This window comes from Engraulis encrasicolus, chromosome 11 (genome assembly GCF_034702125.1).
Source record: "Engraulis encrasicolus isolate BLACKSEA-1 chromosome 11, IST_EnEncr_1.0, whole genome shotgun sequence".
NCBI lineage: Eukaryota > Metazoa > Chordata > Actinopteri > Clupeiformes > Engraulidae > Engraulis > Engraulis encrasicolus.
In genome coordinates this window covers 51,836,846-51,854,062 of record NC_085867.1, presented here as the reverse complement: position 1 = coordinate 51,854,062, position 17,217 = coordinate 51,836,846, and the positions used below count along the sequence as shown (strand labels likewise).

General features: G+C 40.9%; 1 protein-coding gene across 2 annotated transcripts; it reads left to right on the top strand.

The window, feature by feature from the left end:
• Nucleotides 1–4,773: 4,773 nt before the first annotated feature.
• Nucleotides 4,774–16,006, top strand: ube2r2 (ubiquitin-conjugating enzyme E2R 2). 2 transcript variants are annotated; one of them, XM_063210937.1, is made up of 6 exons: nt 4,774–5,617; nt 5,955–6,157; nt 8,851–8,937; nt 12,148–12,245; nt 13,735–13,869; nt 15,547–16,006. In XM_063210937.1, the coding sequence occupies exons 2-6, from the start codon at nt 5,981–5,983 to the stop codon at nt 15,800–15,802; spliced, it is 753 nt and encodes a 250-aa protein (XP_063067007.1). In that variant the 5' UTR covers nt 4,774–5,617; nt 5,955–5,980; the 3' UTR covers nt 15,803–16,006. The 2 variants fall into 2 exon arrangements, with proteins under 2 accessions (XP_063067007.1, XP_063067006.1); XM_063210936.1 differs by having other exon boundaries at nt 5,952–6,157.
• The last annotated feature ends 1,211 nt before the right edge of the window (nt 16,007–17,217 follow it).

Genomic DNA, 17,217 nt, shown 5'->3' with positions numbered 1-17,217 from the left:
TTTGCCCATATACCCCTCCCCTGGTTCCTGTATGACGACACTTTCCGATTGACTGATGGGAACATCGACCAATCCAGAAAGAGACTTTCCTGCACGTAAACAACGCTGGTACCTTACCGTGGGCCTCACAGGGCCCTGCACATGGGAGCTGCACGAGCTGTCCTGTTCTATCTATTTAGAAAGAAAAGATAAAAACTACGCAAAGAGACAGACAACCAAAATCTGTTGGACTGGGCAATACAGTTGCATTCTATTGTATGTCTTCATTTCCTTTCGTCCTTTGAAAATGTGGCCTGTTGTTTGTTTGTTTGTTTGTTTGTTTGTTTGTTTGTTTGTTTGTTTGTTTGTTTTTCTTTTGAGTGTGATCATTTATCTTTGTAGAATATGGAAGATCCTGCACAACAGCGCAGTAGGCTAGCTCTGACCAAAAAGTCGAAATGGTACAGTTAACCAATATCAGAGGTGTTCTATTGAACTAAGAAAATCTTTGGTAGTCATGTTGTGTGGGACTCCATTATTGTGATGAGGTTTTTTTTTTAACATAAATTATAAAATATAGTTTAATATAAAGCCATGACGATTTCAATTGTTCAGTTGCAACAAAGCCTTTTCAAAAAAGTGTTACTAAGTTGATCTTGTGCAAGTTCAGCACGCTGGGCTCGAACCCACCACCTAGGCCTACCAGTCAAGTTCAATGCTCCAGTTGAGGCATGGGTGGCACAGCGTGATACCTCTGAGCTAAGGTCCAGACGAATACATCCATAACTCTACAGCTAGTCCTCACCATACCATCCATGCAGAACCAGGAGTGTGCACTATGTGTGTGTTTGTGTGTGTGTGTGTGGGGGGGGGGGGGGGTAGTCCAGTAGGCCTAGTATACAACGGCGCCTATTAGTATTGGCACCCTTGAAGTTTAAGCACATAATGGGAAATGGGTGGTTGACGTGACGTTCTGTTTTAACATTGGTTAAAAACTTCCAAAACTGTTATTTTTCCTCTTAAAAACAAATGTAAATGAAAGAAGATGTGGTATATTATGTTTCATATGAGTCTTAGATGAGAAGAAACATTTTTGTTAAGATTCATGTAAAGGTTTATATGTCAAATGTCCTGCGGTGTGACTGTAAAACCTGGAATATAATATATATATAAATAAACCAACAACATTTTGAATAATGTATGAAGCATTTGGCATGATTGCATAAATATTAACTTAATATTAAAACATATGAATGTGAAAAAACTCAATACAGTAATATAAACTACAAGTTCAATTTCGTAACACAAATTGCGTCCTGCGGGGTGACATGTACAGTGGTGCTCATATGTTTACATACCCCAGCAGAATATACGCTTTCTTGGCGATTTCTCACAAAATATGAAGGATTACACAAAACATTTTTTTCACTCATTGCTAGTGACTGGCTTAAGACATGTATTAGCAATATTCTGTGTTTACTCTTTCAAAAGCATGATCACAACCAAAACTACCCAAATGACCCTGTTCAAAAGTACCCATAGTTTCTGATGCTGAATATAGCCCTGTTTAACATCAGGGACCGCTCTAAATTGTTTGTGGTAGTTGTGGATACGTAAACATATGAGCACCACTGTATGTCAGGTTTGTGGATGGGTAACTGCAAGGCCAACTACAAGGGTCTTAAAGACAGGCTCATAACCAGTCAGTAGGCCTACCTCAGTTATTGGAGAGTGGTGTGGAAGTTTAAGGTGACTATTAACCTCTTAATATCTACGTATATTGCAATGTTTCTGTCACACATTACTTAGGTTCATTTATGGGTGTCCCGTGGTGTGACTGCTCTTATGGAAGGAAAAAAAGTTTTTTATGAATGAAAAAATATATGAAGATTAAACACAATATCATTATCTAGTTAGCATGAGCGCAGAGGTCAGTCACGTATACAAAATGATAAAAATGGCCACAATGCAGTGAATTTCCTGGTGTGACTTCATGTCCTGTGGTGTGGCATGTTTATGCAATGTGTTACTCAATCCTTACTTGTTTTTCATGTATCATGCAAGGATATAAGGATACCAGGAGATGTATTTGTCACATTCACACAATTATTACAAGTAATGCAGTGAAATCATGCGGTTGTCTGCCTGTACGATGCATAGGCGTGTGTGGATGGGGGTGCAGGTGGGTAGTGTGTGTGTGGGGTGGGACAATAGTAGAAAGAGCATGGAGGATATGTTTGTCCAGAATATTAATCATTTTATTGTATCTTACAGAAATGTCAGACCAATGTCACACCACAGGACACATTTTCCCCAAAATGGCAAAAATTAGGCGAAATTCCACAGACCACTAAGTATTTTTTTCTATCTTTTCCAATTTTTTTCCATCCATTTTTTCAAAAATTGGAACAACTTTTTTTTTTTAAATTGTGTTACGCCCTTAAACGTGAACCACCCAAATATATCTAGCCATTGACAAATAATGTCAATGATTTTAGATGGCTTGTGGCTGAGTAGAAAGTAGAAAAACAATCAACAGCATTGAAGTTATGAGAGGAAAGAAATAGAAAAAGGTAAAGCTCCCTGGGACACTGGCATGGCCGCCTGGGACAAAACCATCTGGAGAGGCCCCCACCTCAATACCTACAATGTAATGGGTTCCAATTCTGACTCAAATTAGTAAATCACAAATGTAAATCAGCTTTGATTAATGCTGTTGTCCATACGACATGAATTAGCCAATGACTGATTTTTCACGAAGGTGAAGACAGAGGAGCTGTCTGGGGATACCAAAAATATTGTTTGCAAAAATAAGACCTCCAAATGATAAAAGGTCATCTCAAAAGACCTAGGTATTATAATTTCAATGTTGTGTTATGCTGTTCAGAAATCTGCCGAGCATGGAACTGTAAAGAACCTCCTTGGGTGTGGGGGTCTGCGAAAGCTGGTGCATTAGTGGAAAAACCACCATATCTATCTACAGACCGAAAGGCCAACTTCGAACAGTTTTGGGTAGTTGTTCCAACAAGCACCACATTTTAAACACTGCACTAAATAGTATTTTTGGGCGGACACCAGGGAGACCCCATTGCTTAATAAAAGTCAAACAATGGAACGCCCAATGTTTGTATAAGAGAACACAGACAAAGCACAATCATTTAAAAAATATTTTAAGAAAGGAGAAGCAATAGTAGAGCTTTTCGGTAATGCGCACAAACATTATATTTGCTTATATTTGCATAGGCCTATACCCTGCAAAATTATCTGTAAGGAAAAGAACCCCCTACCAAAAATATCTTCGGATCTCCAATTAAAACATGCTGGTGGTGAAAGTTGTGTATAGTTCCATTTATTTCTGGATATATAGCATATTTTGTAAATAAAATTAATTGGTGACAATACTAACAGGTGGCAGTGTGTGTGTGTGTGCGTGCGTGTGTGTGTGCGTGCGTGCGTGCGAATAAACAAGAGCAGTCGGAGATGGCAAACTATATGCATGTGATAGACGCGCTGTGCGTAACGTGCATGGGATATGGTGGATACTGTGGCACTATGTCTCTCTCTCTCTCTCTCTCTCTCTCTCTGTCTCTCTCTCTCTCTCTCTCTCTCTCTCTCTCTCTGTGTGTGTGTGTGTGTGTGTGTGTGTGTGTGTGTGTGTGTGTGTGTGTGTGTGTGTGTGTGTGTGTGTGTGTGTGTGTGTGTGTGTGTGTGTGTGTGTGTGTGTGTGTTTGCTGAAGAGTGCGAGTTGCTGATGAGTATTTAGTGCCCCCTGCAGGCAACAGTCACACCGGGTGGGCAGCTGTGTGGGGCATAGATAGATAGGCCTAGATAGATTGTTTATTTGTCCTTTCGGAAAATTGTTCTGTGCCATTTTCAGTGCATCTGATACAATTACAGACAAACACCCCCCTCCCCTCTATGGGACAAGAAGACAGGTTGACAAAAAACCCAACTTAAACACAGTAAAGTGCAGTTATTCAGTCTAAGTTGTCTTATTTAACATGGATATGCTAGTAGGCCTAGGTATAAATGATCGGCGGGCTCTGTTTGTCTTAAATGAAGGCATCCTTAACCTCCTACCAGAGGGCAACAACTCATATGCTTGATGTAAGGGGTGTGAGAGATCCTCACATAGTATTTGCCTTCTTTACCATCCTTGCTTCAACAGTCATGGCCATGCTATTTAGTGGCTGGCAAGCAATCTTGCTGGCCATGTTGATTATCTTATGAAGCTTATTTTTATTTACAACAGACAGGGAGAAGTATCAGGCCACAGAACAGACACATAAAATGCTCAAAACAATAGAATGATGGAAAAAAAAACACCCAGCATCCCTATCCACTTTAAATTGCCTTGGCTTTCGCATGAAGTACAGTCTCTGCATTCCCTTTTTGTAAATAGTATCGGTGTTACAGCTCCAAGTTAATTTGTCATCTATTACAGTTCCCAAATATGTATAGTTTGTCACAACTTCAATACCAGAGACCTCTTTGGGGCATACTTGGCCCAATCCTTCAAATATACCAAATGTGAGTAAGGGGGCTCCCTTCAGAAGAACTGAATAATTAAAAAGATCTGATTTTCATAGTATAAAAATGCATTACTAAAAAACGAATTATTTAAAAAACAATCTGAAGTATTATGGAGAGAGTTGGCCCTATCAATTAAATCTTTTACAATCTGGTGGGGCAAGGCAATTCCAGAAAGTACGGTGGTCCACATGCTGCCCTGCACAAACGTGGCTACGCAAAAAACGCGCAAGCGCAAGCAGACAGGCAAAAGGATAACCGGAAGCATCGATAGGGCGATTTGGTTGAAGGCATAAAGAGAGTCGGTGACTGTATTCCGTCAATGTAGCTACGAATTCAACATTCGTAGTTATTGAGGCAGTAAATATACGTTTCAAGGCTTTCGACAAATAGTCATAGAAGACTTAGCTTTAGAAGTTTCATATTTTGCACAGAAAACATAATCTGAAAGCAGACTGATAATGGACGTTTGAAGAAGGGAGCTGCTAGAGTCAGATAGCTAAACAAATGTAAACAACCACTGGATCAGCTGTGCAGACGGCGAAACGAGGACGAATCAGAGAGACGCAAAGATGACAGCGAAAGCTATGTTTTATTAACAGTAGTTAATTGTTTATTGACTTAACGTATATATACCAGTAGCTTCAAACATAATTCCTAACCGCCTGGAACAATTTGTTGTAAAGACACCTCCCTGCCAGCTAGCTAACTATTGCTTTCTCAGAGAGCTAACGTCAATAGCTAGATAGGTGGCTAGCGACGTACAAGCTGAATCCATTTTATTTAGTTATTTTTGTGGCACCGGGTTTGAAGAGGCCACATATTTAGTTTGATACCTGTAGAATTTAATATTATATTGAACGTGATTTTGAAGTTCATCAATTGCTCCGGGGATCGGTGTAGATATCTGTGAGCTAGCTGAATAAACCCCAGTTGACGTTTGCTTTGGCTGAAAGTAAATACTCTGTTTGACCGTGAACTGAAAACAAACGCCGGGGGTCATTTCAGCGACAAAACTCCCCTTCAATTTCATTGCTTTTCGATCAGTAATCTCTGTCAATCCAAAGAGGGGTGTCGTATCAAGTAGTTGCCATCTGCGAACTTACAGGTCAGTAGATCCTTATTAGGCCTACATGCCTTCTATGCCGAGTGTGCAATTTAGTATAATTCCATTATAATATGTACTCATAGTCAACAGCTTGGTTAAAGTAGAATTTTTCCAATTAAAATGAGCACAACTGCAATTGCCTGGTATTGTATTCAGAATAGCAACGATATTAAACAGAAAAAAAATATATTTTCTCTATTTTTTTTGTTGCCGATATCATTTATCGATATGATTTTGATATTGAGTTTGCAAAGACACTAATTACATTCTACACCGTTTTTAAATAACAATATATAATATCCCCATTTGCCCTCTTCCTTTCTCCTATATTTAGCAGCAACTGAGACAGGCCGAAAGATTGTCATGGCACACCAGCAGATGCCCAGCTCTCAGAAGGCCTTGATGCTGGAGCTGAAATCCCTCCAGGAGGAGCCGGTGGAGGGCTTCCGCATCACTCTGGTGGAGGAGTCCGACCTCTACAACTGGGAGGTTGCTATCTTTGGCCCCCCCAGCACACTGTATGAAGGGGGTTACTTTAAGGTGAGGGTGAGGGCAAGGTATGGTGTTCCAGTCTTTTTCAAAAAAGGACCTCACTGTTTTTACAAGGTCTTCCGGTGCGAGTGAGCAGATCCGTACATTTCTTGTAGAAAAGCAGCATGCTGAAGAAGGCTTACAGTCAAGAGAATTACACTCAAGAGTGCAGTGTTTCTCATACATAGACCACCAATCTGTGGACAGCTTTTCTTTCATTCTCTCGGACACACAGATGCATGGGTAAACGTAATACTCGCACTGCTCCAATGATTTCACACGTTCACCCCAATGCTACTTGGTCTGTGGTAATTGCTGAGGTAGGACAAGAATGGGACTGAAGTCAGACTTTTTTTGGCGTCAGGGTACAAATTCTGTTGGCAACAATTTGTGCAAAATGGCTTAAACAAAAAAAAGCCCTTTTGCACAAACTTGTCTACAGAATTTGTACCTGACACCAGCATGTTTATTACATCTTGTGTTAACACAGACTGAGGACTATTGACTACTTTTTTCTCTCTTGTCATGTTCCTGCCACACATTTTTTCTTTCTCTCATATTCCTCCATTCTTTCCTCTTCTTTCTCTCTTTTATGCCTCCTGTATTCCCCACCACCTCCTCGTAATCTCTTAATGGATCTTTTCCCCTACTGATGGTGCCATCCTTAAACTCCTGACCACTATTTTTAGCTATGACATATAAAAGCTGTGTATGTGTGTGTGTGTGTGTGTGTGTGTGTGTGTGTGTGTGTGTGTGTGTGTGTGTGTGTGTGTGTGTGTGTGTGTGTGTGTGTGTGTGTGTGTGTGTGTGTGTGTGTGTGTGTGTGTTAAAAATGAGAAGGACATTAGCTAGGGTCTAATACTGTCTGTGAGTGTGAGGTACCACTGCAATCTCTGAAGTCATGTCAGTCATACACGCAACTTCCGGGTGGATAAATAACAGGATTAAGTATGCAGGGAAGTCATGCAGAGTCATGATATCGCTGTGCAAGAAGGCAGTATTGTGATGCGCAATTTCAAAGTTCTGTTACCCTTCAGTCCAGAAAACTACCACATCATATGATGTGAGTGCTTCCAAGCGTCAAATCATCATCTTTTATACCGTTTTGTAATTACTAGTAGACTCTTGTACCCTATTCTACCTATAAACTATCATGGTTTTTATATATAATTTTATTTTATAGTGTTGGTTATGATGTGGGAAAAGCTCATTAATTAATTAAAAAAGATGTAAAGAATCGTGGGGTGTATCCAACAGTAGGTCACAAATGGGGATACAAACTGAAACATGAGTTGGGTGTACCGTTACAGTCCTACTCATGTAATTTATCTTGCCCATCTCATTTAGTTCAAAGCGGATTGCATTTAGGACAACTAGTCTACTTAATGGATAATAGGGGAACTCCTTGCTAACGGAATCCCTCTGTTTTATAATCTTGTGGTGGGTTAATGTGTGTAAACAGAGGTATTCCATGAACATGGCTAAGTAGTAAACCAGGTGAAGTTAACCTTGATGTGGTCAATCATCTAATAGAAGAGCTTGGAGTCCTCATTATCTTAACAAAATGACACATGTGGGCTATCAGCAGATTTGTCAACTCCAATACATGGGTTCTACATTTTGTTTTTTCCTGACTGCGCGAAACTAACTGCGCACAACCTCTGATTGTTGGAAACCGCTGTCGGTCAGAAAATTAGCTCACATGATTGGCTGCCAGTGTCTTGCCCCTCCTCGCGACATCGTGTTTACAAACACAGCGAACCCATGTATACATGGTTTTTTTTAATATAAACACGGTGTTGTGAGGAGAAGCAAGACACTGTCAGCCAACCACGTGAGCTTATTTCTTGACGGACAGCGATTTCCAACAATCAAAGGTTGAGTAATTTGCGCAGCCAGGGTCGCGCAGCCAGCGGAAAACGAAAATTGAGAACCCATGTATAGGATAGCTTACGCAGGTTTATCACTTAACTATGTTCTTGGAATTACCCCCCATGGGTTGTCCTCCATGTTTGGAGGGTTTGATAATGATATCACGTTAAAAGCAGAAGCCTGCCACTCCCAGATTGGCCATTTCATTCCTCTGTTGGTGTTTCCCCATACAATTTGACCAGTCACTCTGTTTCAAGGTGTATTTATTTTGAGTTATTTCATAAAAAAAACCTAAATATGGCACACATTGGCGCAGCATAAAAAGAACACCATGTCATTTCGCACGTGACAGAAACACATTTGCTTGAGGTAAATGTGTTGTGATCAGGTAGAACTTACGTAGTTCTTCCTATCCTCCTCTGGTTTAGCTGCACTAAGTTGGTCGGTACTCACAGCAGAAATGTTCTATATGCCTTCACCTGGTTAAGGTAGAAACGTTTAATGGTTACTCAGGCTTGAGAGCTCATGAACAAGTGTCAAACAGAATGCAGCAAGTGTGCCTACTGCGACATATTACAAAAACGAATGCTGCCATATTTAACCTTGTGGACATGATGTCTTTCAGTGCTGCGTAGGGACTGACTCTGACTTCCAAAATGTCCTCTCATGACTTTGTTACTTTTCATTAGAGAATGCTTGCTGACTTATTCATCTAATCTCTCTGTCTCTCTCTCTCTCTCTCTCTCTCTCTCTCTCTGTCTCTCTCTCTCTCTCTCTCTCTCTCTCTCTCTCTCTCTCTCTCTCTCTCTCTCTCTCTCTCTCTCTCTCAGGCCCACATCAAATTCCCCATCGATTACCCCTACTCCCCGCCTACGTTCCGCTTTCTCACCAAGATGTGGCACCCAAATATCTATGAGGTGAGCTTTCAGTTTAGGAAGAAAAAAAATGAATGCATGACTGAGCTGCATTGCTGCCTGGATTGAGCATGCACAAGATAGCCCACCAGCATATTAAATTAAGATTAGATTGGATTGCTTTTATTTGTACCCAAAGGTGTATTTGTTGTGCAAACAAGGGATCTCCACTCATACAAAACAAACATGACACTGTATAACATACTGTATAACTGACGCATACGGTAGCATGGTGGTAGTGGAGGATAGTGGTGATCATCCTGCAAAAAGTAATACAAGGACCTAGCACAGAGTCCTTAATGAGGTTAAAAATAACCATATAGAGTCAGCTAGGGGTGGGCGATATGACTGTATTCAATCGTGAAATTGAGTACAAGATCATCTCGAATCTCGAATCTGCCGAAGTCTTGCAGTGAGGATGTTTACTATCAGTATCAGAGTGATGTCTACTTACTTAGTGTTGTTGTCTTAACTTTTATTCTTTACATTATTGTATTTGAATTGTGCCCTTTGAGAGTGTCATCAGTGTGTTTGCTTAATTAATTGCTAATTACAAATTGCAAGTATATAAAACACCTGTTTTTGTTTTTTGCTTTTGTTGTTTGTAATTTTTAGATGGAAGATCATCATAAAAAAATCTCGATCGAGATTTTATGTTAAAAAATCGTGATATGATTTTTGCCATATCGCCCACCCCTAGGGTCAGCTGAAGACTTACAGAAATCACTTGAACACGCCTCTATCTCTGTTTACATATCTGCAAAATGGACAAAAAATAACAAAATGGGGTTCATTCTGCCAAAAAGAAAGAATGGGGTTTCTGACCAAAAAAAAATGTTGCGCGCCTTTGAGGTTTGCAAAAAAGCATTTATATGCTTCACTGAATTGCTACTAAATACTATGTATACTACAGGTATGTGAATTATTTAGGAGAACACACAGTTATGTTTGGATGAAAATTGGAAAACCACACCCTCACCACTTTTAAAGGAGAAGTCCAGTTTTTTGAACATTAAGGCCATTTTCTGAGTGGTCTGCAATGTTTTAGAGTCCCCCTCACCGTTTATTTCATGTTTGCTGCAGTCTCTGTTATTTGGCTGATTTGGATTTGATCTCAGCCAGCTTTAGAATGGCCGTCTATGGGCACCTGCAACTCTGTTCTTAAAATCACCTTTAACATTTGTTTTCAAGAATATGCAACTCAGCAAGTGTTCAGCAGTATTCACTGGTGTTCCTTAACAAATTTTGTAGCGAAATATGGCATCTGTGGTGTTTTATGTGCGTTTTATGTAGCAATTTGTAAACTAAGTTTCACTTTCACTTTCACTTTCTTTCACAAAATGGCAAATAAAACATGACAGAAGGCATATTTCGCCTTGAAACTTGCTAGGGACTGCTAGTGGACACCCCTAACCAATTTGTGAGCTGTAGACTTTCGAAAACAAATGTTTAAGGTGATTTTAAGAACAGAGTTGCAGGTGCTCATAGACGGCCATTCTAAAGCTGGTTGAGATCAAATCCAAATCAGCCAAATAACAGAGACTGCAGCAAACATGAAATAAACGGTGAGGGGGACTCTAAAACATTGCAGACCACTCAGAAAATGGCCTTAATGTTCAAAAAACTGGACTTCTCCTTTAAGTATGGTAGCCTGAGCATACAGCTCCAGGCCTTTTTATTAGAATACCATGAAAAAGTTGATTTATTTCCATAATTCAATCAATAATGTTAAACTGTCCTGGATTGTAGATTCATTGCCCAGTTTTCTAACTATTCCAATCATTAAATTGTTTATTTTTACACATTTTGGTCTTCCAGCTAAAAAAAATCATGAATTGGGGAATTCACATCATTAGAATATTGTAATAAAATCACAATTTTCTTCATCAAAATTTGTTTCACATCAGTGCACATCAAATCAGTTGAACTTTGGTACTTTCTACACAACATGCAATGTTCAATACTTGGTTAGGACTCTCTCTGTCTTAATATTATTAATAATAACGGCCATGATGCGTTTAACATTGAAGTCAATGGCAGAAACAGTGCATGGGAGTAATGGAAGGCCAGATATCCTTGATGCTTTGCCGTCAGCTGTTTTTGTATAGCTGACCTGGTGTCCCACACTTCCCTCTTCAATATACCCGAAGATTTCCATGCCACGTTTTGGTGTTAACTCACCAGTTTAATTCTAACTCAACAGAAATTAAACCCCATTCATTTTCAATGGGGATTCATTTCTGGTTATTTAGAATTAAACTGGTGAGTTAGCGCCAAAACGTGGCATGGAAATCTACAGGGTATATTGAAGAGTGAAGTGTGGGGTACCAGGTCAACAAACAAGAACAGCTGACAGCTAAGCATCAAGGATATCTGGGCTTCCATAACTGCCATGCACTGTTTTTCCATTGACTTCAATGTTAAACGCATCATGGTCATTATGAAGACAGAGAATGTCCTAACCAAGTATTGACCATTGCATGTTATGTAGAAAGTACCAAATTTCAACTGATATAATGTGACCCGAATTTTGATGAAGAAAAATGTGATTTTATAACAATATTCTAATAATGCGAATTCCCCAATTCATGGGTTTTTTGAGCTGGAAGGCCAACGTATATAAAAAGAAAAAAAATAATGATTGGAATAGTTAAAAAACTGGGCCATGAATCTACAATCCATGACAGTTTAACATTATTGATGGAATTATGGAAATAAATCAACTTTTTAATGGTATTCTAATAAAAAGGCCTGGAGCTGTATTATATGGTGCCTTGTCAGTTTGCTATCATCAGTGGAACAATGCACTCACTTGAACGGAAGAAGGAGACAAGATTCATCCTGATTATTTCCCCATCTGATGTGCAACTGCAAGAAATGTCTGGTTAAGGTCTTTGCAGCTAGGATGGTCAACACTTATTGAATGCAAGGGTGTACTTACATATTCCCTGCTGTCCTGTGAATATTTACATCTTATGGTCAATACAATATGTTAACATGCTATTTTGGGGGGTATTAGATAAAACGGACACTGTTTGCTCATGTATGCAATTCTGGTGAAGATCAGACCACATTTACTGACCAATTTAAATTCAAATGCAAGAAATTTTAAAGGCTGTACAATCGTATCCCTCCCACTGTACATCACATTGAAAATAAATGTGCACAGTCCAAAGTGCTAAAGATGTTTATGGTCTTGTGTCTTGGCTGCAGAATGGTGATGTGTGCATCTCCATCCTCCATCCACCCGTGGACGACCCCCAGAGCGGAGAGCTGCCCTCTGAGAGGTGGAACCCTACACAGAATGTCAGGTACCGAGACCGATCAGATCAGTAACGATCACACTGAGTCAACAGGGTCTAGGTGGGTCGTTGGCTAGCTCCCAAATATCAGAGGGCTCTTCCAAGAGGCAAACCAGATGACGTTCACCTGGGAGTAGCAGTAAATCAGCCAATAGAAGAACCTGGATGCCTCATTATCTTCACTAAAACGACACCTGCAGGCTGTCTATGAGAAGGTTTACAGGATTTCTGTATGTTTACCTAGCCAGGTTGATCACTTAACCATGCTCTTGGAATATACCTAGAGCTTTTATTCAAGGGTTTATATATGGTATCGACCCTCTCTGCTTGAACTTGCAAGGTTTCCTTGAAGTCTTCCTTGTCGTCTTGTCGTGCTAATCTTTCCTAACCTGTGATGGTGTATGCTTGCCTTGGCCTCATCTATGAGTTAGTTGATTACGCAGAGAAGAGGCTAAGATGGAGGGGCGAGGTAGTTTTGGATGGCATGGCAAGGCAAGGCAAGGGAATAGACTGAGAGAGCAGGACGTCAGTTGATATCCCCAGGCTATTTAGAACAGTGTAACCCTAACTGCCTGCCACTGGGGAAGGTGCCCTCGACAGATGCAGCTTCATTTTAGAATGGCCGCCTTTATAAAGGACAGAGATGAACTTCATAAGCATCCTTGAAATGGTAGAGAATTTTGTGAGATTGAGGGATGGGATTTTTTTTTTTGTTTACATTTAAGATGTGAAGGATTTGGCTTGTGAAAGGCCTGGCTGACGTTGTATGTAAATTTAATGTAGTTCTCTTTGTAATGTGACACTTTAATTGACAGTTTTTGGAGCAACTCAAGACGCCACAGATGAAGTGTGCTATTGTACACAGTGTAGTACTTCATGTAAAGGGGGCAAGGGGGCACACTGCTGTCTGCTTGGTCTGTTGTGTTTAGATACATCAGTCCAAATCCAAATTCACATGTTTATTGTTTGTTGTAACATTTATTGTTGAAATACTGTTCATTCAATGTGGTAGTATTTTGGCCCAAGGTAAAAAATAAAAAACCCAAAAAAACAATACAGGCCTTGGAGCGATACTGCACCATTACTGGAAAAATCCGATTTTACACCTTCCCTTGAGTTGAATAATTGAGTTCTATTTTTCTCCATACATTCAGACTGAAAGCGACCGTATTGAACAAGTTGCATTGTCATTAAAGAAACTTTGCATTTTCTTTATTTGCTCCCGACATCATATGGGGTTGTTTTATTTTGCTCATCACAGAGTGGTTTTGGCTGGTGCGTTCCAAAATGTGCACATTCCAATTGCTTTTACCAAACCATGTCATAGTAATTGTTTTCACTTTTTTGTGCTGGTAGCTCAATTCCTTACCTGGCAAATTTGCTTTGGTCGCCCAAATTGGTGACTCTTCATAGAGAAATAATGATTTCCATCGCTCTTGGTCACCTCTGGTATGAATGCACAGTAACCCATTCCCCCTGTGTTTGTGTGTTGTTCTAGAACCATCCTTCTCAGCGTGATCTCTCTGCTGAATGAGCCCAACACCTTCTCTCCAGCCAATGTGGATGCCTCGGTCATGTTCCGCAAATGGATAGACAGCAAGGGCAAAGACAAGGAGTACGCAGAGATCATCAGGTAGCTGCCCATGCGCAGAATATACATTTTGATATTTTTTTTTCCCACCGTCAATTAATATGGTAAACTGTCCCTTTGATATGGACATTTATTTTTATGTTAACATTCAAACTCTGTACAAAAAGGTAACACATGCCCTACTGTGGCTTAATGCTAGGTCACTCATCTACTACACGGCCGAACCAAGTTCGATTCCACCCGGGTCCTTTTCCGACCCTTCCCCTTCTCTCTATCTCAAACGTTTCCTGTCTCTCTCTCAAACTGTTTAGTTTAGTGATAAAGACCAAAAAATAGCTTTCCTGTAAGTCACTGGGAATATCTAAGATTATAGTTGAGGTTAGTTTTGGAGGAGAAATGATATTTTGCCCCATTTGCAATTAATGTTGTAAGAGGGGTGGAACTGGTGTGTTTCTAATATTAGGGACCATGATTATTCTATTCTAAAAACCAAGTTAACAAACAATATACACAATGAAGAGGTGAATTGATATTTTAAGATGTATGAAGTAGAAGTACTGTTATGGATGAATTGGACTGTATTTTAATCATCAGCTGACAATGATAAAACACACTACTAGAGGGTTATTTAACCAATTCTGAAGTCCTTCAAATTGCTATCACAGAAATTTGTATGGCTGCACTCCATGCCTTAAAAAGATTGTATGGGTACAAATGGTTGTGAGTCATTTTAAAAACTGGTCTGCAGGGCTGGATTAAGATGAGCTGGGGCCCCTGGGCTACAAGTTGCTATGGGGCAAATTTTGGGCCAAATTTACATATACTGTATCATAATTACAAACTAGAAATGAAAGATAACATGCCTACCAAATGTACTCAACATGACAGATGATTTTTAAACATTGCATCTTGTCACAATTCTACACTTTTTTTCACTTTTGGCCAGTCAGGGCCCTCCTGGCAGGTGGGGCCCCCTAGGCTGCATCCGTATCTAGCCTGTGTATTAATCCGGCCCTACTGGTCTGTGTTCATTCAATAGAAATGCGATCTTACCTGCTTTTGAAATTCCTGAAACCACTCTGAAATGAGATCACACAAAAATGCTGAACGTAAATTGACAAGGTTGAAATATTGGCCTTGCTACTGATGGTAACTTGATTTGTTTTCCTCAGTTTAAAATTGCTTTGGAAAGGTGTTAGTATATGAATGGAACATGCCAAAGAGTTTTGTTACTTTGCTAGTGTCCATCCACAGAGTATTTAGCAAAATAGAATAAACATGTGCAATGTGGTGTGTCTACCTCTGTGATCCCTTCTCCAGTAGACTTTTTCATTTCACTTGTCTGTATTAATTTGGTCTCATATGAAACACTTGGATGTGCAAGCTTTAACTGATTTCAGTGTCTGAAAATTTGAGTTTCATGTTTTTTATTTAAGAAATGAAAATGTCACTTCAACTTCAACCAGGATTTTTTGCTCCCACTTTTTTGTGATGTTTTGGGTCAGTGGACCCTTCCCTATTTCTGAGGAAAGGTCCATTGACCCCAGGAAAAAAGTGGGAGCAAAAAAAATCCTGGATGAAGAGGCCTTTTAAATTGTTCTATTTGTCTGTGGCAATTTGGTCCTGTGGCAATATTTCTATTTGTCTGTGGCAATTTTCTCCTGGCATTTGGATGCGCGCGCTTTAAACTTGTGTCACAACTCTTTTACTTTGAAACAGGAAGCAGGTGGTGTCCACCAAGGCGGAGGCGGAGCGCGACGGCGTGAAAGTGCCCACCACGCTGGCCGAGTACTGCATCCAGACCAAAGTGCCTTCCCACGACAGCAGCTCCGACCTGCTCTACGACGACCTCTACGATGACGACATCCAGGAGGAGGATGAGGAGGACGAGGAGGCCGAGGGTGGCGGCATGGGAGGCGAGATGGGCGCTGACTGCTTCGACGACGAGGACGACTCTGGCAACGAGGAGTCCTGAAGACAGGCGGCACGCAAGACATCCGTCACCTCTCCCTCTCCCCCTCCCCCATTACACTCACCGTCACCTCCTCCATGTGTACATCCACCCACCTACACCCTGCCCACAGACACACACTTGTCCCAGTCCCACCCCTCCATCGCCCCTTTACAAACGTACCATGTAGAGAAACAAAAAAGAACTTCCCCACTTCATTTTTGTTCAGTCTGTGTGCTCATGTTTTTATTTTTAAGTCAGGTCCTGAAAGATGTTCCTCCAATGGTCAATTCATCGACCTTGCTTTCTGTGTGATGGTTTTTCCCAATTATCTCTGTGGTCACTCATCCCCCATTATGTTTTTTTTAGCCTAGGGTTCGAACTCTCCCCATCCTCCACCAAGAGAAATATGGCGCTCTCTGGCCCAGGGCTTTTGAAGAGGTTGTGGTTGAAGGCGTTGCAGCCCCCATAGTGTCTTTGCCATTGACTTAATTTGCCCTATATAGAAAAACGTCTTATCCAGGCACTTTCGTATTCAGGTATGTTGTTCTGATTATGCTTCCCCCACCCCCTTCTCCTCCTCTCCTCAGGGCTTTTGGGTATCAGCTGCCCTCGTGCCACCCTTCCCCCCCCACGGCACTTCACTGGCCACCCCCAGCCTCTCGCATTGCAGCCTGGCTTACCTGCTCCTCGTTCCTTTGGGGTTTTAAGTAAGGGACACACTTTCATTCTGTCCAGTAGTCCTTCTGTCTCTCTTTGCTCTCTGTCTTTCTGTCCTCCCCTTTCCGTGAATGACGCAAAAAGTGGGAAAAGCGTGTAATGTTCTGTGTGTGTGTGTCTGGTTCTGGCTGGTTGCTTTTCACCCCCTGAACCCTCCCCTCACCACCTCCTTTTTGCTCTCTCTCTCTCTCTCTCTCTCTCTCTCACTCTCACTCTCACTCTCTCTCTCTCTCTCACTCTCACTCTCACTCTCACTCTCACTCACTCTCTCTCACTCAGCGTAGAGCTTTAAGCGTGCTCCTCTCTGCCACCTCATACAGTGTACCCTAGTCGTGGCATTCACTTGTGTTTCTTTCTTCATGTAAAATGACACCGAAAAATGAGGTAAGTCTCCCTGCCACGGAAGAGACTAAAGGATATATGAAAAGCAAACAATGAAAGAGACTTCTTCTCCTCCTTTGGTTTTGAAGACTGCCGCTGAGAAGCGCCGTTATTTTGTCTTGATTTTGAATTACTGTCTTCAGCGGGAAGCTTGAACTGAGAACATACCTCTCCCCTAACTGAATTAGGGTTGCTGACTGCCGTCAAGCTGTATGGTGTTCTTTGAGCCAGACGTTTTTTTTTCCCTCAACCCCAAGCAAGAATGAACTTGAGCCCTGTTGGTTTCCATTGGAGTTGTTGAATGGAGCTACCCCCATAGTAATTACTAGTGCAACTGC